General features: G+C 48.1%; 3 protein-coding genes across 7 annotated transcripts; 2 read left to right on the top strand and 1 right to left on the bottom strand.

The window, feature by feature from the left end:
• Positions 1 to 7: 7 nt before the first annotated feature.
• On the top strand, positions 8 to 7,276 carry THEM5 (thioesterase superfamily member 5). The gene is made up of 6 exons (XM_079138804.1): positions 8 to 263; positions 1,500 to 1,701; positions 3,221 to 3,359; positions 6,245 to 6,355; positions 6,627 to 6,751; positions 7,056 to 7,276. The coding sequence occupies exons 1-6, from the start codon at positions 141 to 143 to the stop codon at positions 7,097 to 7,099; spliced, it is 744 nt and encodes a 247-aa protein (XP_078994930.1). The 5' UTR covers positions 8 to 140; the 3' UTR covers positions 7,100 to 7,276.
• A 2,393-nt stretch (positions 7,277 to 9,669) lies between these two features.
• LOC306641510 (uncharacterized protein) lies at positions 9,670 to 21,282 on the bottom strand. 5 transcript variants are annotated; one of them, XM_079106643.1, is made up of 3 exons: positions 20,210 to 21,061; positions 16,971 to 17,037; positions 9,670 to 13,862 (listed from the first exon to the last, which is right to left on the bottom strand). In XM_079106643.1, the coding sequence occupies exons 1-3, from the start codon at positions 20,263 to 20,265 to the stop codon at positions 13,755 to 13,757; spliced, it is 231 nt and encodes a 76-aa protein (XP_078962769.1). In that variant the 5' UTR covers positions 20,266 to 21,061; the 3' UTR covers positions 9,670 to 13,754. The 5 variants fall into 5 exon arrangements, 2 of the variants coding, with proteins under 2 accessions (XP_078962769.1, XP_078962768.1); XM_079106642.1 differs by having other exon boundaries at positions 16,971 to 17,042; positions 20,210 to 21,051; XR_013758173.1 differs by lacking the exon at positions 9,670 to 13,862 and adding an exon at positions 15,994 to 16,129 and having other exon boundaries at positions 20,210 to 21,282.
• On the top strand, positions 13,917 to 15,889 carry C2CD4D (C2 calcium dependent domain containing 4D). The gene is made up of 2 exons (XM_079106637.1): positions 13,917 to 14,061; positions 14,617 to 15,889. Exon 2 carries the CDS (start codon positions 14,816 to 14,818, stop codon positions 15,875 to 15,877), a length of 1,062 nt encoding a protein of 353 aa, XP_078962763.1. The 5' UTR covers positions 13,917 to 14,061; positions 14,617 to 14,815; the 3' UTR covers positions 15,878 to 15,889.
• Positions 21,283 to 21,386: the final 104 nt, after the last annotated feature.

Raw genomic sequence — 21,386 nt, 5'->3', positions numbered from 1 at the left:
GCTGCTGAAAGAAGCTTGTGATAGAAAGAAGCTAGTGGGAGGTGGCCCAAGTGCAACTGGGCAGTGCTTACTAAGTTGCAACCTACTCAAAGCCAGCTGCATCCCTGGTTCAAGAGGGGTCCAGATCCTGGCTCTCAGTCATGATGAGGAGAAGCTTCCAGGTGGCAGCTAGACTTGGACACCACAAAGCCCTACTCAGGACCCCCTGTGTCCTGCCCAAACTTGGCTCTGCCTCAGCATTTGGATCCTCCACCAACTCCCTGGTGAGTTCCCAGCTCAGTTAAATGGGCAGCCTTTCTCCCCAGAGCCTAGGGCTTAAGGAGCACCCCAAATTTCCTTTTACTGGCTTGCAGCCAGGGCTGATGGGCAGTGTTTGGGGCACTTTTTGTTTTGGCAAAGGGAAGGTGTTCTGGGATACCATGTAGCCCATAATCCAAACTAAATCCACCAGGACATTTGCATCCTGGTCTGAATCCTATTTGGTCATTAATGAATCACTGTTCTTCTATGGGGCTCAGACTGTTTCAGCTAAGTTGGGGTATCCTCAACTTGCCCTGACTGAGATCTTGGCAAGTAACTGCCTTACTTCCCACATTTGTGATTGGCACATGAGCAAATGACATTACCAGGGATACCTCCTGTCCCACAGATGGACACCCTGCCCCTGCCCCAGTCATGGTACCACACCTCTTTGGGTTTCAGTACATGTTTCAAAGGAGCTGTTCTGCCTAGGCATGCCCAGAACTCTGAACAGAGCTGGAGCAGCCCCAGAGGGAAAGGGTCTATAAAAGCGTCCCCTCACCAATGGTGATCTCACTCCCTACAGTAGACAGTGTATGTCCAACTGTCAGCTCTCACTCCCATAAGCAACCTTAATCATATTTCCTCAGTTCCCCCTTCTATACAGTGGGGCAAATACTGACAGTTCTCAACTGCAAAGAACTATTCACAGGTTCTGGAACAAGTGTAATGTACTGCCACTGAGAACCATGGTTATAATTTTATTTTATTTATTTATTTATTTATTTATTTATTTATTTATTTATTTATTTATTTTGGTGCCAGGGATTGAACCCAGGGGTGCTTTACAACTGAGCCACATCCCCAACCCTTTTTTATTTATTTATTTTTATTTTGAGACAGAGACTCACTAAGTTGCTTTGAGCCTCACTAAGTTGCTAAGGCTGACCTTGAACTTGTGATCGTCCTGCCTCAACCTCCCAAATCGCTGGGTTTATGAGTGTGTGCCTTCATAACGACAGCACCTACCTATAAATTGTAGCCCGATTCCTTTATCTCCCTTGTTTTCCTCTGTAGCATCCCTTGCCCAGTCACTCACTGAGGTGCCCAAACCCTGTGCAAGAAAGATGAGCCCTTTTCCACATTCCAGCTTGAAAAGCCCCCAAACCAGGATCAGATTACGTGAAAGTCCTGCAGCCCAAGCAGCATGCCCCATCCTCCAGGACATCATCTCATTCATCATCTCTTTCCCTGCCCAGGTCTCGAGATTTTGTCCAGAACAGACGGACTTGAAGGATTATGCCCTTCCCAATGCCAGCTGGTGTCCAGACATGCTGAGCTTGTACCAAGAATTTCTGGAGAAGACCAAATCGAACGGCTGGGTCAAACTACCCTCCTTCAAGTCCAACAGAGACCACATTCAAGGGCTAAAGCTCCCATTCGGGTTGGTAGTTACCTCAGGTAAGGCCAGGCCCAGGAGGGTCCATGAGTATACCCCCACACCAACCCAAATGGGACCCAGTTAGATTCAACCAGCTCCCTTTCCCTGTGTACAAAGACTCTTGGGAAGGAAATTCACAAGTCCCTTCTTTCTGCCAGCTAACCACACCCTCTGCTGCAGTCCCCGGCAGGTAGATGAGAAGGGTGTTCTTTCGGGCCTCTGGCTCACTCTCCCAGTCACCTGTGGTGTCCCCACTAGAGAATTGCCAGCTCAGTTTCTCTCCCTTCCTGACTTCTCACTAGTGGTTCTTCCCTCACAGTCAAGCCCTATCCCAAGCTCTCCTCCCCAAATCCATAAAGTCCACTGAACACCCTTCCCCAACTGCAGACCTCAGCACACCATCCCCACTCAGCTGGGCCCAGCTCTGATCAATGGAGCTGCCACCTTCATCCTTGCATGTCTGTGTGTCTGTCTGTGTTTTCTTATACTTCTCATTTGTATACATGGCTCCGACCCAGTGATAAATGGGTGACACAGTTGGCAGATGACTCTTGGGCTTATGGCACAAGCAGGGACTCTGGGCTGGGGATGTAGCTTAGTGGTAGAGTGCTTGCCTAGCATGCTCAAGTCTCTGGGTTTAATCCCCACACCACGAAAACATACAAAAAATCAGAGGCACTAAAATAATTTCTTTTTAAGAATTTGATATTTCCAAAAAAGGATGCAATCATTGTCTTGGGGAGAACAATCTGAACTTTGGTGAACTTTTCTGTACTTATTTTACCATTTAGTATGGTTATAGTTTTTTATAATATTTTTAGTATGGCTATTTTTTAATATGTATTTTTAGTTGTAGATTGACACAGTGCCTTTGTTTTATTTATTTTTATGTGATGCCAAGAATTGAATTACACATGCTAGGCAAGCACTCTACTGCTGAGCTACAACTCCAGCCCCTCGTTTGGTCATTTTTAATTATAGGGTTTTTTTTATTTTTAATTTTAGGTGAATTACATGAATGATTATATTTTAAGCTTCCAATGCTTACAGTCTTTTCAAGTCTTAACCTGTCCTGGACCCTGTCTTTACCCTCAACAAGGAAACTTCCTGAGTGTTTGTTCTCCCAGACATAGGCTCTCTGAAGACAGGGACTATCTCTGCTATTTATTTATTTATTTATTTATTTATTTATTTATTTATTTATTTATTTATTTATTTATTTATTTATTTAATTTCCAGCACTGGAGATTGAATTACCTCTGAGCTATATCTCCAGCCCTTTTCATTTTATATTTTGAGGCAGGGTCTCACTAAGTTACCCAGGTCAGCCTTGAACTTGCAATTCTCCTGCCTCGGGCTCCAGAGTAACCAGGCTTACAGACATGCACCACCACACCCAGCAAGGTTCTCTCTCCTTGACCTTGTACCAGAGGCATGGCTTAACCCATGATTCTACATCCTGACTGGTAGACCCCATACCCCCCAACACCCTCCCTTGCCCCTCCTTTTCCAACTGTGACATTGCCCATCTCTCCCCAGATAAAAATGACTGGCGCATCTTCACCAGGTGCATCCAAGTGGAAGGACAAGGCTACGAGTATGTCATCTTTTTCCACCCATTCAAGAAGAAGTCAGTCTGTCTTTTCCAACCAGGCCCCTACCTGGAGGGGGCTCCTGGGTAAGGCCACAGGCAGGGCCAGAGTGGGTGCCTCGTAAGCTTGGCTCATCAGATAGATCTAGCAGGCTTTGAAATCTACACCTCTCTGTAGGGAGATGGGGTGGCAGGCATCCTTTGAGGCCGAGAAAGACATGCTTGGTTATCTGTTTCAATCCTCATCCAGCAGGTGAGGGAGAGCCCCCTTATCAAGGTCTCAGAATTTTCTATCAAGGAACTGAGAGGTCACTTGGAGAAGGAGATTATGTACTTGAAAGAGGACAAGATCAAGAATCAGTAGCCAGGACTTCTGGTCCTAATCTGCTGCAGCAAGCAAGCAATCTGACCTCTGGGGTGTTAGTCTTCTTACCTGACACCTATGACAATAGCATCTACCTTCCAGGGTGACTAAGAGACATAGGCTATGGGCCTATGTGTGTGCTTATGAACAATAAAGTACAATATAGCTATCAGGCATCATTTATTGAAACCCCATGTCTTACACATGGAGAAACTGAGACCCACAGAGGTAAAGTAACTTGCCCATAGTAGTACAGCAAAGTCAGATCCAGGAGTTGTGACTCCAACAGCATTGGTCTCTCCACTGTACCTTGCTGCCTTCAAACTTGTAATAGACCCAGGGAGAAACTCGCCTGGACATGGATCAGGCTGGCCCTGGGCCTCATGTCTAAGGCCACTGAGCCATCCACCAAGTTTATGGTTGTCTACCTTCTCCATCCCTAATCCTGCTCCATACAATCACCGAAGGTGGTTGGTGGTGCTGGAGTTCCTGCAGAGAAAGCCAGGAGTGGGTATAGGATCTGTTTTCAGGTCCTGAGGCCTGAGATGGGTTCAACTGGGGTAGAGCAGAATTCACAGTGCTAAGTAGATATCAGCACCTCTTCAGGTCATGGATGCACACTGCAGCCCTTGGTCCCCTTGGCCATTCCAAAGGTATCCTCCATGGGGACACTGTTCTCCAAACTAGTGCATGGAGACTATGGGGGAATAGTTTAGAGCCCTACCAGGGACACTGATCCCTCCCTTCTGAAGAAGAAAATCCCCAGCAGGCAGGAGTGAGGTTGATACATGACTGACTTTTATTTAGGGGCTTGTGGAGGTGACAAAGAGACAGAGGAGACCAGCCAACACTGAGGCCAGTCAATGGATTGAGGGGAATTCAGGGAAGATATTGGTGTCCACCAGATCCCTGGGCAATAGAAGTGGGAAGTAGTTACTTATTGGCCAAGAACCACTCTGCAAAATCAATACTTGCCAAAGGGTCCTTGTTTTGCTCAGCAAGGACAAGAAGGGAAGAGCAAGTATGGAGGTCTTTGACACCAAGTCTTTTTACCCCTCTCAAGCAATTTGTGAGATGGAGAGGGGGTTCCTGGAAGTGTGCATGAGGTTTTGAAAACATTTGCACATTTAATCCAATGAGATAGAAGTTATTTTAATTCACAGTTCATGATGGATACTAAATCAGAGAGATTTAGTGACTTGCTCAAGATCAAACAGGTAACAAAGCCAGGTGCACTGTAATCCCAGTGGCTTGGGAGGCTGAGATAGGGGGATCACAAATTCAAGGTCAGCCTCAGCAACTTAGGGAAGCCCTAAGAAACTTAGTGAGACCCAGTCTTAAAATATAAAATAAAGAGCTAGGGATGTGGTTCAGTGGTAAAAACAAAACAAAACAAAACAAAAAAACACCTCTGGGTCCAATCCCTGGTACCAAGAAAAAAAAAAGAGGTAGCAAGTGGTGGAGCAAGAAGCCCAACAGGTGGTGTGATGCCATGGCCCTAGCAGAGGCAGGGGGTTTAGGGCCTGGGATGCCCACTGGTGGCAGGAGCTAGAGAGTAACCATGGTAATACAATGTGGACAGCTGATTTGGGTCCATGGAGAATTGCAACTGTGCTTCCCAAAATCAGGAACTCAAATCTATCTTGTGTTATTTGCATTCTAAAGTTGAATATCTCTCTATTTTATATAGTTTAACCAAAAATGAAATAACTTAGGAATGGTCAGCTTACATAAGTGAGAATGAGGATTTACATACTTGAAATAAAGTAAATATTTACAGCACCCTGCCGAAGTGGGCTCTCCCTTTTCCATGGGCAGCACTGCTCAGAGGTCCATCTTACTGGCACTTTATAAGTCATAAGTCACATTGAAAACTTGGGCCTAAGTCAGGCACAGTGGTGCACACCTGTAACCTCAGCAACTTGAGAGGCTGAGATAGGAGGATCACAAGTTCCAGGTCAGCCTCAGCAAGTGAGGGCAACTCTGTCTCAAAATAAAAAATAAAATGGGCTGGGGATGTAGCTCCAGGTTAGAGCACTCTTAGGTTCATGGGGGGTGGGGGGGAGAAAGGAAGGAAGGAAGGAAGGAAGAATGGAAAGGAGGGAGGGAGGGAGAAAGAAAGAGTGTGGGCCCAGCACTGACTGTAATGACTGGTAAGGCTAGACATGGCCCAAGATCATGCTTCAAAGACTAAGTCAAAAAGCAAAAAGTTTAGGGGTTTTCCCATTCCTTGTATGTATGTACCCTTCCAAGTTATGGCAATTGCTGCCAGCAGTTAGGTAATGAATCAGAAAAAAATGTTTTCCATTAACTCTATGAGAAAAAAACAATTTTTTCCTGGTAAATTAAAATAATTGTGCCAGTGGTTACCAGCATATGCTGAAGCAAAACAAGAGAAAAAGAACTGATTTTTGCTGATTTGATCACATGGGATGCAACTCTGTGTCTTTTCCTGTGTGACTGCCTGAGGGTAAAGATCCATGTTTGGGGGTGCTCTGGGGAAAGGGAGAAGCATCAGGGGGTGTTCACTGTAGGATGGAGGGAAGGCCCAGTGAGGCAGTCTGCCCAGCAGCCTGAGCGCTAGCCATGCTCCCCACATTACCCCCAGGTTTGCTCATGGAGGGTCCCTAGCAGCCATAATGGATGAGACCTTTTCTAAAACTGCCTACCTGGCTGGAGAGGGGCTGTTCACACTAAGTCTCAATATCAGCTTCAAAAAGTAAGTACGAATCCCTGGGGCATTGGCTGAAGTCATGGTCCATTTTATCTCTAGGGTGGCTATCCTCAGCCGCTGGTGTGTGGGAGCCCTGCCAGCCACAATCCTCCCCAGCCCACACCCAACATTCCTCCTGGAATAAAGTAAAGCTCCTGGCCAGACTGCATTCCTGAGCTCAGGGCTACTTATAAGTCCTTGAGGCAGGATGGGGTGAGGAGAAGGGGGTAAAAAGGGGTAATGGGATGGGGGTGGGCTACACCGCCTCTTCTCCCAGTTTGATCCCTATAGGCTCTCTGGCTGTACTGAATGTCCAAGTGGAAAAGATTGAAGACCAGAAGATGTACATATCTTGCATCACCCAGAGCAGAGACCAACAGACAGTCTACGCCAAGTCGTCAGGTAAAGAAGACCTTAGCCTCAGCTTGTCTCCATCCTGCCATCCTCCCCCCGACCGATGGGAGGGAGGAAGAATGCTAAAGATCCTGTCCCAAGGTGGGATCTGACTTTTGGCCAGGGTCAGGGGGACTGCTAGAGATGTGAATGAAGGTAGGGAAAACCCAATTAAGATGTTACCCAACCTGTACTGCAGGACAGTTCCAGGTCCTACAAATGTGTAATTTGTTGCAAAATGCTCAGAGCATTTCAGTAAAGCTCCTGCCCTGCTGCCCTGGCCCTCTTGATTCAGCTCACCCTTCTCTTGCAGGTGTTTTCCTTCAGATGCAACTGGAAGAAGAATCATCCCCTTAGGGGTCACTATGTCAGCCCTGATGACCCTGCCTACTGGGGACCCACATTAGAGCAGGAAGGGTGCCCAGGAAACAAGTGGCAGATGAAGGAGAGGGCGCTTTCTCTGAGTAAATAAACTCTCACTGCCCCATGGCCCCATGCTCAGCCTAAGACCCTTCTGTAGCAAGAAATAAAAATCTTTCCAGGACCTCCCATGTACTCCCCCCCACCACTCAGCACCAATAGGAGACATTTTCTGAGCACGTACCAGGTGCCAGGTACTGGGTAAGGCACCCAGCACAAGATGTATACCTGAAAGCCAGGGATCCTGGTCCCAAAATACACACACACAGAGTGCCCACAAGCACTTCCTATCCCTGTTCTGGCTACTACCAGGTATGCAGTGTAAACCTAAAGGGAAGCAGGTCCATTTTACTCTCTGAACATGTTTTAGTCTGCTTTTTCACTGCTGTGACCAAAAGACCTCACAAGAACAATTTTAGAGGAGAAAAGGTTTATTTGGTGCTCAAGGTTTCAGAGGTCTCAGTCCATAATCAGCCAGCTCCATTGCTCTGGACTTGAGATGAGGTCAAATATCATGGTGGACAGGTATAAAAGAGGAAATCCCTCAGGATATCACACCAGGAAGCAGAGACACAGAAAGAGAGAGAGAGAAAGCTCTGCTCACCAGGGAGAAAATATATACCCCAAAAGCATGCCCACCATAACCTATCTCCTCAAGCCACACTCTACACACCTACAGTTACCACCTAGTTAACCCATTCAAGTGGATTAATGCACTGATTAGGTTAAGGCTTTCATGACGAATCATTCCACTTCTAAACTTTATTGCATTATCTCACACATGAGCTTTTGAGGGCACACCTTATACTAAACCATAACAGAACACAATTTGTAAAGGACACTGGTCCTGTACTGAGTCTCAAAAGTTAAGTGGTGCTTACCAGGTGGGAGAGAAGGGGAGGAATTTCCAGGCAGAGAGAACTGTCAGAACAAAGGCACAGTGGCATTAAAGAACACAGGGACTTTGGAGAGTTCCCAAGCATTTAGTAAGGCAAGAGTCTAAGGAAAGAGAAAGAGGGTAGGGCAGGAGCAGGCCATGGGAGACTTTACAATCCCTTCTATGGAGCTTGAATTTCATCTTGTGGCCCACAAAAACCTCAAATGTCTGGGAAGCAATATAAAGTTCTGCTTTTTATAAAGATGACTCTGGTGGCAGGAAAGGGTCAGAAAGACTGAAGGCCAGAGCACTGGTTTGGAGACCCTGCAGGGCTCTGTACTGGAGACAGTCAGGGCTGCACGGGTTAGAACCACGGAGATGAGAAAAGTTACAAATATAACAAGTGCAGGACTTTCCCACTCATTTTATATGGTAGGTTTGTGAAGGAGGGCTGTATAGGATGACTTCAAGTTTCTGACTTAGGGCTCCAGGTGGTATCCCTAGGAATACAGAAAGAGCAGATTTGAAAAAGAGGTAGACAGTGAGCTCTGTTTGACGTGCACTGAGCTTAAAGTACCCATGGACCTTTCACCATATAGGAAGTGCCAGCAGGGCTCTGGATACTGATTCAATATGAGTCAATATAAAAACTGACATTGGAACCCTGGGGAATGGCTTATGCAGAGTGACAGTAAAGGGAAGTGAGGGAAGGACGAGAAGGAAGAAAGGGATCAAAGATAGAGCCTTAGGCCATACTAAGGCTTAAAATTGGGGCAGAAGATCAAGGATCCACTAAGGAGAGTGAGAACAGAACAGTAGTGACCATCCCTAAGAGGACAAGGTCCATAGAATCAAATGCTGAGAAACATGAGATCTAAAATGAGGCCTTTGGAAAAATTATTAAAGGAATCATTCCTTTTATTGTTTGGCTAGAATTCAAAAAAAGAAATTTCAATGGTTCCCTTTTCTTCCTAAAATTGTGATATGTTCTTCCCTGAAAAATAGATGTCTCCAAAAATACAATGTTATTATTCTTCTTCTTTTTTTTTTTTTTTTTTTTTTTTTTTTTTTTTGTGGTGCTGGGGATTGAACCCAGGGCCTTGTGCATATGAGGCAAGCACTCTACCAACTGAGCTACATCCCCAGCCCTACAATGTTATTATAACAAAATTTTTTAAAATTCTGTTAGATTTTAGAATTTTGTTACTACTCATTTATTGAACAAACCTGGTTGTTGTCTCAATTTTTTAAAATCTTTTCTTTTTTCTCCTAACCTTAAAACAACCCAGGAAATTTGGAAAGTTCTCTACTGATTTATTTTCCTTTAATTTTATGTAAACAAATTGTTTTTAATATATTTGTGTTTCAGTTAAAATTAAAAGGCCAAAAAAAATAAAATAAATAAATAAATAAATAAAATGAGACCTTTGGATTTGACAGTAAAGAAGGAGGTAGGAGTAAAATCCACATTATAGTGGATGCAGGTAAACATGGCAGCTTATTCTGCTTAAGGCAGAGGATATGTGTCCTCCACATGCCTGAGTCAAGTGTCAAGAGAAACCAGAGTACATATAGCTATTGTAAGATCAACCAGTTCAAGAAGACAGTGGACATCGGTAGCTCATACCAGTTCTTTTTTTTTTTTTTTTTTTTTTTTGTGGTGCTGGGGATTTGAACTCAGGGTCTTGTGCTTGCAAGGCAAGCACTCTACCAACCGAAGTATATCCCCAGCCCTCATACCAGTTCTTAAAGAAGGAGCCCCTGAGGCCTTCCTGGAACAGAGACCACAGAGCTAGGTCATTAATTACAGGTCCTGAGTGGGGAGCCAGAACTGCAAGACATTGTTTGCCACCAGCCCCATGACCCACCAGGGCTTTGCAGTGGGCGTTGGTGGCCAAGTCATGCACTTGAAGCCACCACTCAAGGTCTCAGGATATACAGCCTAGATCCAAAAGCTTAGGGAGCTTATAGCCTTGCCTGCCTACTTGGAAGAAAGGCCTGACCTTCTCTGCCTCTTCCATTTCACTTGGACCCTGGAAATTACTCCGTACTGCCCAATCTTCTTCCTTTCCTCCTCCTCCTTCTTTCTTTTTTCTCCATACTAGAGATTGAACCCAGGGGGACTCTACCACTGAGCTACATCCTCAGCCCTTTTTATTTTTATTTTGAGACAGGGTCTCACTAAATTACCCAGACTGGCCTCAAACTTGTCATCCTCCTGCCTCAGCCTCCCAAGTAGCTAGGATTACTACACCTGGATTGTACTGCTCAGTCATCTACATGTTCTTCTATAATGGTACCAGCAAGAGCAAGGAAATAAGGACCATTGGGTCACCTGGGAAGTTGCTATTCTCTGAATGTGTTCCATCCCCTCTGAAACTCATGTTGAAATTTGCTTTTCATTTCAGTGGTGTTGGGAAGTGGGGCCTTTAAGAAATGATTAGGTCATTAGGAGGATGACTACACCTTTCTCTCAGGAGTGGATTTGTTCTCATGAGAATGAACTGTTATAAAGTGAGGCCATTTTTTGTGTTCTTTCTCTCTCCTCAATGTGCCCACTTGTCCTTCTACTTTTCTGCCATATTATGACTCAACACAAGGCGCTCACAGATGCCAGCACCATGCTCTTAGATTTTCCAGCCTCTAGAACCATGAGTCAAAATATACCTCTATTCTTTATAAATCACCCAGTCTTTATAAATCATCCAGTTATAGCAACAGAAAATGAACTAAAAAGTTCTCAAGGAGTGGCAGCAATGGCACTTGAAGAAGTGACGAAGCAGCCCTGCTCTAAGTAGAAGGATTCATAGGGTACAAGAAAGAACAATGATCTTCAAGGCAGAAAATTCGGGTTCTAGTCTCAACTCTGCTGCTCTTTGGCTCATCATTTCTTATAGGATCTGATTCCCGATCTACAGAAATGAAGGTGGGTGACATCAGATTCATTCCAGGGCCTCTCCTCTGCATTCCAGATTTACATGTCCAACTGCCTACTTGATATCTCCACTTAGATGCCTAACAAATATCTCAGATTTAACAGGTCCAAAACTGATCACCTGATAGTTCCTCCTCTCAGTAAAATGGCAATTCCTTTCTTCCAGTTGGTCAGGCCAAAAACCTTGGATCATTGCTTCTCCTTGGATGGAGATGGAACCAGCAGGAAATCCTTTATTGATTCTCCTCAGACTATATCCAGAAACTGACAACTACAACCCTCTCTGATCCACACCCTAGTCATCTCATGCCAAGATTATTTAAAGCATCTCTTATCTGATCTCCCTACCACTACTCTTATACCCTTACCCTTTCATTCTTTTCTCAGCACAGGTACCAGGCAGATCTCTTTAATGTGTAAGTCAGTCCATATTCCTCTTTAACTCACCACAAATAAAAGCTAAATTTGTTACAGTGGCTGCAAGCCCCAACGTTCTGAACCTGTTTGCTCTCTGATTTCATTTCCCCCTCCTCCATTCTGTTGCAGCTACACTGGGCCCTTTGTCTCCTTGATCACTCCAGGTATGCTCCTGGCCCAGGCCTTTACATTTGTGATTCCTTCTGCCCAGAATGCTTTTCCCTTGATGCCCTTCTTCCTTCCTTCATATTTCTGAAACGTTGCCTTCTCCAGGCAGCCATCCCTGACCATTCTATTTAAAACTGAATTCTCTCCTGGTACCCTCTGTCATTCTAATGTTCTCAACACTTTTTTCCATCTACTAAACTCTATTTTTTGGTATTTCATTTTTCATTACTGTCTTTCTTCCCCAGATATATAAACTACATCTGGCCAGGGAATTTATTTGCTTTCTCATTGCTATATTTCCAACAGGGCCTGGCACATAGTAGATACTCAGTAACTATGGTAGAGAATGAATGGGTGAAGCCACAAAAATCAAATTTTCCTGAATCCTACCCTACTTCTGGACTTATTATGGAAGTCAGAAATTGACTTATTATTAAGCCAGATCAAGTTGGGTTTTCTGTTTTCTCAAACTTTTAGCAGAACTAACTAATGCCCACGAGTTATCTTGCTTAGCCCTCACACCAACTCTGTTAGGTAAAGCCTCTCTACCAGATGGGAAAAGAGACTAAGTTACATTTAGAGGTCAAAAAGCTAAAAAGTTGGGCTGGGGACATAGCTCAGTTGGTAGAGTGCTTGCCTCATAAGCACAAGGCCCTGGGTTCAATCCCCAGTACCGCCAAAAAAAAAAGCTGTAAAGTTGAAAAGGCCAGATTCCTAGCCCATAAGACTTTTCCCCACAGCAGGAGCTCTTGGTGGCAGCCCATAGAGCCAAATGACCCTCACTAGAAACACCAGGATAGAGCTGAGTTAGGAATCACAGGAATGAAAGATCTGGGGTCACTAAGGATCTCCAAAAAGCATAAAAGCCAACCAACAAAAAAAAAAAAAAAAAAAAAAAAAAAAAAAAAACACTTGCTCTGTCATAACCTTCAAGTATCAGATGACAAAATAATGCCATTAACTGGTTTGTTTCATCTTGTCTCCTGGATTTCATAATTTGTCTTGTGATGATGGTTAGTGTTTACAAATTTATTATCTGTTTCTCCCCTAGCAGCTAACCACTCTGTATATCTGCACACCTAGCACAGAGTCTGGTGCATCTTAGGAACTCAGTGAATGGATGTACAAACTAATTCAAGTATAATTCTGCTTAGTATCATTCATTTACTCATTCATCGAATCCTGATAGAGCACCTGGCTTGTGCTAAGCACTGTCTTTAGGATGTTTACAATCTAATAATGGAAGCAGACATCTTTTTAAAAATCACATAAATAGAAAAAACTGTGATCAGTGCTATAAAAGAAAGGTGTGGGGTGCTGTGAAAATGTACATAGGTGCCACTAATTTAGATAGAGTCAGTAATACTGTCTTCCAGATCTGAAAGATGAAGGGAATGAGGTGGGGAAATAGCCTATGCTAAGGTCCTAAGGAGGGAATGAGCAGGCCTCCTTTGACAGTCTGGTGATAGAGGTGCCTGGAGCACAACCGTGAGTCTCATTTTATCAGAGGTAGCCTGTGCTTTCTAGGATCTCCCAGAGGTGGAGGGCAAAAACCAGCCTGATTCTGACCAATTGTTGGATCCATCTTTGTCCTCAGTGTCTCTGTGTCTAGAAATCCTGAACCTGGCCTCTTTTCCTTGGGATGTGGGAAATGTGCCTGGGAGCTACTGAGGATGGCTCCAGAACCCGCATTGGATGTCAAGGCAAGGTTCCAGCAAGGTGGGTTTTGGAGAAGATGGGCTTTGTGTGGCCATGCTGTGGGTTTCACCAGGGAGGGATGGTGTGAGGTCGATGCACAGAAAAGAATGGCAACAACTGGCCACTGTTGGCAATCACCCTCTGTAGCCCTCCCAACCCCCAAGCAGCCCAGGTCTAGGACTAGCAGATTGCTGCTAGCAATCTGGCTCTGGTTGGAGGAAGAAAGGCCCGGTTGATGGCCGCAGAGACAGAGGTGTGTTTATCCAGGAAAAGAAGCCAGACGTAGACAGCAGGGGCACCTGCCAGCTCCTCCCAGAAGAACTGAGTTAGGGGAGCAGGTTGGAGAGGAAGCTGCTCCCCAAACGCTCTGCACGCCTCCGGGCCAGAAGCCAGAAGCCAGGGCCCAGCGGCCGCCCACAGGTAAGGCCTGCACTCTGGGAGCACCAGAGAGCCGGTCACGAGGTTGGATTCCCGGGCGAACATTCGGAACGTCGCGCTCACGGTAGCTCGGTGCAGGGGTGCGGTGGGCGGGCAGCTGAGGATCCTTCCAGACCCCGCTCCGGGGGTGGCGGAGAATCAATGGTTCCTTTGTGCTCAGTGGTTTCCTAGGGAGAGAAAGAGTGGAGAGTGGGAGGGGCGACCCAATGACCCGGCCCCGCCTTGCAGACACGAGATGCGGTAGAGCTGGGGAGCAGATCGCCAGAGTTAAAGGGGTGGTGTTGTGGGGGTGGGGGTAAGATTCTGTGCCCCTCAAGAGGTACGTCTCCTTTGACCGGCTCTTGGAGTCCTCAGGTCAGCAGACAGGTGTGTACCCTGGCTGCCAGGAGCAGAAGTGAATCCCCTTTCTGGCCAGGAGCAACCTGGGAAGGCCAGTAGAGACTTGAGGGAGGAGCCAAAAGAGGCAGGTGGGGCTAAGGGTTGAAGAATGGCATGATCTTGAGAAGGTTGCCCCGCGACACAGCCTGGGCAGGGAAGGGAGGGTCCAGAGGCCCCAAATCAGAACTTGGAGGGAGCCCGTCTTAAGAATGGGCGGGGGCGAAAGGGAGTGAACCCACCTAGAGCCGCGGTGTTCTTTTACCCGAAAGCATGTGTATGAGCGGGATTCGGGATCTGGGTTGGTGTTTGTGACCATAGATCTTTTGATTAAGCAGATGTTACTCTTTCTCCTAATAGTAGGGTTCTAGTAGGTGTGAAGGGCCCTCTAATAGGTGGATGGGGCATCCTTAGTAGCAATGAAGAGTCTGTGTCCTAGAATATCCGACCTGCACCTACAAACTGGCACTGTGCTCCATTTCTCCCCAGTCCGCCCAGACTTCGCTGTTTGTTTGTTTGTTCGTTTGTTTTTCCTTGCTCAAATAGGGACCTCGCACCCCATGAGTCTGGGGACAAGGGCGCCGCAGCAGACACCCAGGTTTTGGTTCACTCGCAGCATCACCCACCTCTGGATCTTCTCTCCTCTCTCAGCCCAGCTTCGCTGACTAGCCCTCCCAACTGAGACCTTAGATTGGTACCCTCTCGGTCCTGCGGAATTCGGAGTTTCATTACTCCCACCCACTGCATGTGGCTCTTAGAGAAAGCTGGGTACAGGGTGGGGACCGCGGAGCCTGGAGCCCGGCGGGCGCCCTCCAGCCTGTTCCCTAAGCGCCGGGTCCCGGGCCCACCCACGCGCGCCTTCCCTAATGTCCTCACCCCTGATCGCATCCCGCAGTTCTTCATCCCGCCTCGGCTCCGGGACCCAGGCGGCGTCCAGCCCCGGGCCGGGCCCAACGTGGGCGGGCGCAGCCTCCCCTCTGCCTGCTCGCTGCCGCATCTAGCGGGCCGCGAAGGCTGGGCATTCCTGCCCGAGAGCCCGCACACGCGCCGGCGCGAGTCTCTGTTCCACTCCCCGCCGCCCGGCCTGGCTGGGGGACTCCCCCCAACGCAGTCCCGACTGTATGTCTCAGCCCCGGACCTGCGCCTCTGCCTGGCCCCCGACAGCGACACGGCCTCGTCGCCCGACTCATCGCCCTTTGGATCCCCTCGGCCGGGTCCTGGCCGGCGCCGGTCGCCCAGGCCCGACTCGTTGTCCCCGGAAGAGGCCGACTCGTCCGACACCAGCCCGTACGCGCCGCGCCGCGCAGGGGCGCCCACGCCGCCGCTCTTCCACCTGGATTTCCTCTACTGCCAGCTGCGGCCGACCAAGGAGAGCGTGCTGCGCCTTGGGCCCCGCGGCGGGCAACTCCGGCTCTCCGCCGAGTACCAGGCGGGGCTCGGGCGTCTGCGGCTGCGCCTGGTGAGCGCTGAGGCCCTGTCCCGGCCTCGGGCGGGCCCCGGGAGCGGCGGCGGCGGCTGCTGCGTGGTGCTAAGGCTGCAGCCCCGCGTCCGGCCGAGAGCCCAGCGGAGCAGAGTGGTCAAATGCAGCGCCAATCTCATCTTCAACGAGGACTTCTTCTTCGACGGACTCGGCCCTCCAGACCTGGCCGCCCGCAGTCTGAGGGCCAAAGTGCTGGACAGAGGCTTGGGGCTGCGCAGGGACGTGCTGCTGGGAGAGTGCGAGACGCCCCTTATTGCCCTGCTGCCCCCCTTGGGTGGAGGGCTAGGCCCTGGATCTTCCCTGGTGCCCGCCCATCTCAGCCTGTAAGCTGAGACTGCAGTGCAGCTTCCGCAGATCTCTCCACTGGGTCCGCGGTCTTCATTCTTTCCATCTACTTACCGTGTATTTATTTTTGCTAGTAAAATGGCCATTTGTCTAATATACGGATTACTCCTCTTGTTGGCACCCTGTGTTCTAGGGTTTGCAGTCTACCCTCTTCTCTCTGACCGGACCATACACAGGACAAGAAGCTCATTCAGTTGTCTGAGTTGAAGCAAAACTCCAACCGTGGTTCTCAAACTTAGAGGAATATCAGAATAACCAGATATCAGGAATTCTGGAAGTACTTGTTCAAAACACAGAATCCTAGGCCACATTCTCAAGCAAGGCTACTTCGGAAGCCTGGTCTGGGTAGGTCTTAAAGTCCCTGTCCTGCAAGACACCCACACCTTCTAGGAACCCTTCAATCACAGTCCCTCTCCAAGAGCTCTGTGTCAGAAAACAACACATGCCACCTTCCCCTAGAGTTTCCTTGGGGCTGCAGAGGGGAAATAACCCTTCCCTCTCTACCCTCCCCCCTTTTGGGTACAGGGTTTTGAACCCAGGGGTGCTTAACCACTGAGTCACATCCTCAACCCTTTTGTATTTTATTTTGAGGTAGGGTCTAAGTTGCTTATGGCCTCAATAAGTTGTTGAGGCTGGCTTTGAATTTGCAATTCTTGTGCCTCAGCCTCCTGAGCCGCTGGGATTACAGATATGCATTACCACACCTGGCCCTTCTTACCCCTTAAACTCACATCAGTCCTGAAGACAAATGAACTTTGGGAGTGTGTCAGGGGATGTCAGACAAACACACAGTACCCTTTAACTTTCCTGACTCCCTCATGCCTACCCCTTCTACACCTGTGCTGTCCTTGTTGGGGGTAGAGGGGTGGGCAAGGTTGGAGCCAAGAAACAGGGCAGCACTTGGATACCCAATGACTAAGAAATAATGTCCCTAGGGTGGAGATCTGGGGAGGAAGGGTGTTGCCAGAATGTGAGAGCTGTTCTCAGGGATGCCAGAAAAGTCTACCCCAGGCAGGAGGAGGAGGGAGTGGAAAATGAATTAATAAATGTAGGTCAGATTGTGTTTACCTCCTACCTGAATGTCCCTGACGTCAACAGTGACCTTCTTTTCTCCACCTCCACCTTCCCTGGAACTGGTTCCTCTTGGCTCAGGTCAAGTTTGGAGGAGGGAGGAAGGAAAGAAAGGAGGCCCTAGGTCAGTTCAACTTCTTGCTCCCTCCCACTTGGGCCCATTCCCATGTTCCATGGTGCCAGCTGTGCCCTGTATCAGGGCTAAGCCTGCTGGGTCCAAACAAAACCTCGACACCTTAGCATATGCAATTTTAACAACAAACATACCTCTCCATTCAATTGACTCCCCAGTTCCTTCAACCTCCCCTGATTAAGTCCCCACCACATAGCCCTAGGCCTGGGAAACCTTGCTCCAGGTATGTCCACCAGGTGGTAGCATTGATCAAACAATCATAAGGCTAGCAGCTACACAGTTACCCTCACACAAGGAGCTGTTTCAACAACTTGTCCCAGTTATTTGTTTCTCCCAACAACTCTACTACAAGCACTACTGTTATCCAATGTGACCTTGGACCTTACACGGCTAATAAAAAGTACATCTAGCACTTGAACCCAAGGAGTCTGGCTCCAGGATCTTAGCTGCTAATCACCTCACCACAATATCCACAACTGAATTTCTGCCTCCCCACCAGGTCACTCTGAAAGGATCCTCCTTTCCCAGGATGATAGCTCTCTAATCCTTGCACATCCTGGCAACTTGAATTCATACATGTGAACTGTGAGAAGTCCACCCACTGGTCTAGCCCTACCTCTACTACTGTATTTTATTTATCCTTCAGTGGCAAAACCCTCCCATTACAACCCTTAGTGAGCAATTAAATTTGAAAGTATCTGGAAAGAACCAGGGGTGATTGATGGTGCACAATTATAATCCCAACTATGTGGGAGGCTGAGGTAGGAGGATCCCAAGTTTAAGGCCAGTCTTGGCCACTTAGTGTACCAAAATAAAATGAAAAGGTCTGGGAATTGTAGCTCAGTGATAGAGTGCTCCTGGGTTTAATCCTCAGTACTGGGAGAAAGAATTGAAGGAGAGCAAGCAGGCAGGCAGACTATGGAAATTAACAAAGTTCATATAAAACCTTCATTCATGCATTTCTTCAACAAACACTTAGGGAGGGTCTGTGGAGTGCCAGACATTGGATATAGCAGTGATCCAAACAGAGGGATCAGACATGTTACAAAATGAACAAGTAAAATGTAAAGACTGTTACTTGGTGATATAAAGAAGAATAAGGCAGGAAAGGGAATAGAAAAGAGGGGTTCCGGTAAAGGGAGGAAATATTATAGGAATAGAGAAAAGGAGGAGTAAAACAAAATACTGTTCTCTTTTAACCTCAATACTTTGTACTGGGTCCTGTACGTTACCTGGTACCAGTTCATGTTCTTATATCAGTCATCACAACCACTTGGTAAGGTAGGTATTATTATTTCCATTTTACAAAGAAGGAAATAGATCAAAGAGTTTAAGTAAACTTGCCTGGGGATCAGCCTTGGCAACAGGGAAGGTTTCTGACCTTGGTTTTAACCAAACACTCCCAACCCCACCCCACCCATAGGCTCAGGGGAGGTTATAAAGATGGCATGTGGTGGGAGCCAGAAAGTCCCCAGAGGAGCATCCTGTCAGTAAGACTTAAAGATGCAGAAACATGCTCTGGAGGCAAATGCACCCTAAGAACCCCTCCTGTGTGCAGACTGCCCTGAAGCACTGACACCAACCCAGGTCTGGACTGTTGTCATTGGCCCCTTTTACTGAGGGCTGTGATTTGCCTCAGGGCTCACAGCAAATACAGGGCAGACCACATTCTTACCAGTCTTTCTGCTCCAAAAATCAGAGCTCCCGCTTTTCAACCCTCCAAGCCCTTGCGACTCTTAATGTTAATTGCTGGATGAGAGGTACAGTCGGTCACCACGAAAAGTTCAAGGCCAGAAGCTAGGGTCAAATTCCCACTGTTCCCTCCACCCACTGTGGCCTTTGTGACAGGATGGGGGAGGACTGGGGACTGAGAGACCTAGAGACTATAGATGTTTACAGAACCTGCTGCTGTCCTTTTTTTTTTAATGGTTGAGGTACAGCCCCCCTTCCTGACTTGCTTGGGTGGTTGGAGGTCTTCCCAGACATGGAGCTCCTAGGACCCAAAGAAAGGTGGTCTCTACTGGGGACCACAGCACTGGAACAGGCTTCCACAGGACAGGGCCCTCCCTGGAGTGGGCTGGGGCTGTGCATGGCATTGCAGGCCATTCAGCACCCCATATTTTCCATCTTTACCCACCAGGCCCTCCCTGGAAGGGCAGGCTTGTGCTGAGTTTTAAGTGGTTTCTGTGGTTTAGGGGGTGTAGAGGAAGGGAAAGAGAAGTTGGTAACTGCTCCCCAGTTCCAAGCCACCACCACCACCTCCCACCCCTGCAGGCTGTTTGCCCCCTGCTTTGAGATTGCAGCGTTTGATAAGGGGACTGGGCACGTGGGGGGGTGAAATGATTCTCTGATCCCTATCAGTCTTTTCCTTGCATAAGAATGTAAGAATGTATTTGAGGAGGAAATCATCACTGCCCAGCTCTGACAGATTCCTCCAGAAAAAAAAAAAAGCCATGATTGAAGCAAGAGAGAAGATTAAACAAGAGAGGGGACTTCCCAAAAGAATAAACAAGTTACCTTCTAATGCTGAGCAGAAAGAACCCAAGCCATTCATTCTTAGGGTAGGGAAGGGGTAGGGTCATGAGAATGCCTAGGAGGTGTGTGACTGGAGGCCTGCAGGCCAGAACCCTGTCTTTCCCAACTCCCAGACACTTCCTCCCCACCCAACACGACAGCATGAAATGGCAGGAACACCCCTGTTGTAACTGGGGCATTAGCTGGAGATGCCCAAGTGCAAGCATTCTGCATGACCTCCACTCTGGGCCCCCAATTTGGGGGAGGGTATAGTCAGGAAGGGTCCAGTGACACCCAGAATCAGAGGAAGAGAGATCTTTGGAGGGGAAGATAGAGGGGAGAGAGGAGGCCCTGGAGCTCTAGGGGAAGGGGAGAACAGAAAGACAGATTCCCCACTTCCCTCCCTTCCCCTGACTCTTGCCAGCTCAACTTGTCAGTCGGAGGGTGCTGGGTGGGGTTGTGCTTGGCCTCTTATTCCCAAGCTGCCCAGGGAGTAGAAGCCCCAAACCAACCGATGAACCTCGTGTTTTATGCTGAGAAGTGTGTGTGGGCCCATTTCACCAAAAAGACATGGGAAAAATCAGAGCCTGACATACCTTCGGACTCTCAGTACAAGAAGGGCCTCAAAAGCTTCCCCTTCCTCTTCTTCCATCTCTATCCCCTTATCAATCACCCTAGGAGCTAGAAAGCCCTCCTCTTCTAACCTTTGTCCCTCAAGCTGCAGCCTTGGGGAGACTCTGAGAACTACCCAGGAGAGGCACTGATGGTAACAGAATGTGAAGCTCCAGGGTGGGGCAGGAGTAAGGGATGGTGAGATGGGAGGGCAGAAGAGGGAAGGGACAGCTGCCTGCCCTCTCCACACCAGGTGCCACGTGCACCAGGTTGGGGGGAGTGGGCGAGTCACGAGGCTGTGGCGTGGCTGGCTCCAGCTCTGCTGTTTACCAGCTGGGAGAGAGAGCAAGAGGAGGTGCCAGGGAGCCTCCTGCTGCAGCCTGGCCCCTGGCCAGCTGCCTCTTGGGTAACCAGGAGAGCCAGGCCCAGCTAATCAAACTCTGGGCCGAGGCAGGGCAGGAGAACTGTGGCATCTGAGATCCACAGAGGCCTTCTTCCTTGACCATCCTCAGACTCCAATGCAGGTCTCACTGTGGGCAGACTCAGGGTGGGGGCTCTCCTCCCAACTAACCAGGGTGACATTTCTCTCCTCTCTTCTCTCCCATTGCTCCTCTGCTCCACATTCCTCCACCCCCTCCTGCCCACACCCCTGTCCAGACCTGGAGCATGTGCAAGCTTTGGAGAGACCCAGAGTTCCAGGGAAAGACTGGGAGGGGAGGAGGCAAAGCAGGCACCATCTTCAAGGAAACCAAGAGTCAGTGGAATAAGTCTGACCCCATCCTGGAGAAAAAACCGTATCCCCCAAACACACCCCTCCCCTTGCTATTTCTCTCCTCCCTATTTCTCTCCTCCCTGTTCCCCCTGTTCTGGTGGAATTCACAGGATTCTGAAGTCACAAAGACCTGGGTTCAAATCATAGCTCAACCACTTGTTGTCTTTGTGCAAGTCCTCGAGCAAGCCATCAAAATCTCTGAGCATCACTTGATTCATTAGTAAATCTGAAATAATTATGCTTCCCTGTGGTGGGTGTCATGAGGATTTACATAAGGCAAGATCATGATTTACACACAGGACCTGGCAAAGAGCCTAGTACACAGTAGGTGACAAATAAATACTCATTCCCTTCCTTTCACCTATTCTGCTTCTCCTCAAGTCTCTGAA

This window comes from Sciurus vulgaris, assembly GCF_902686455.1.
Source record: "Sciurus vulgaris genome assembly, chromosome: 1".
In the NCBI taxonomy this organism is placed as follows: Eukaryota; Metazoa; Chordata; class Mammalia; order Rodentia; family Sciuridae; genus Sciurus; species Sciurus vulgaris.
This window is presented reverse-complemented; position numbering and strand designations above follow the sequence as displayed.

Bases quoted from the DNA above. Each gene is read 5' to 3' on its own strand.
- THEM5 (XM_079138804.1), top strand. From the start codon at position 141: ATGATGAGGAGAAGCTTCCAGGTGGCAGCTAGACTTGGACACCACAAA. The intron at 264-1,499 runs GTGAGTTCCCAG...TTCCCTGCCCAG, and splicing joins GATCCTCCACCAACTCCCTG to GTCTCGAGATTTTGTCCAGA. The intron at 6,356-6,626 runs GTAAGTACGAAT...CTCTTCTCCCAG, and splicing joins CTCAATATCAGCTTCAAAAA to TTTGATCCCTATAGGCTCTC.
- C2CD4D (XM_079106637.1), top strand. From the start codon at position 14,816: ATGTGGCTCTTAGAGAAAGCTGGGTACAGGGTGGGGACCGCGGAGCCT.
- LOC306641510 (XM_079106642.1), bottom strand. From the start codon at position 20,265: ATGGAAGAAGAGGAAGGGGAAGCTTTTGAGGCCCTTCTTGTACTGAGA. The intron at 17,043-20,209 runs GTATGTCAGGCT...ACTTGACCTGAG, and splicing joins CTTGTACTGAGAGTCCGAAG to CCAAGAGGAACCAGTTCCAG. The intron at 13,863-16,970 runs GTAGGAGGTAAA...TTCTCTCCCTAG, and splicing joins TTGACGTCAGGGACATTCAG to GAAACCACTGAGCACAAAGG.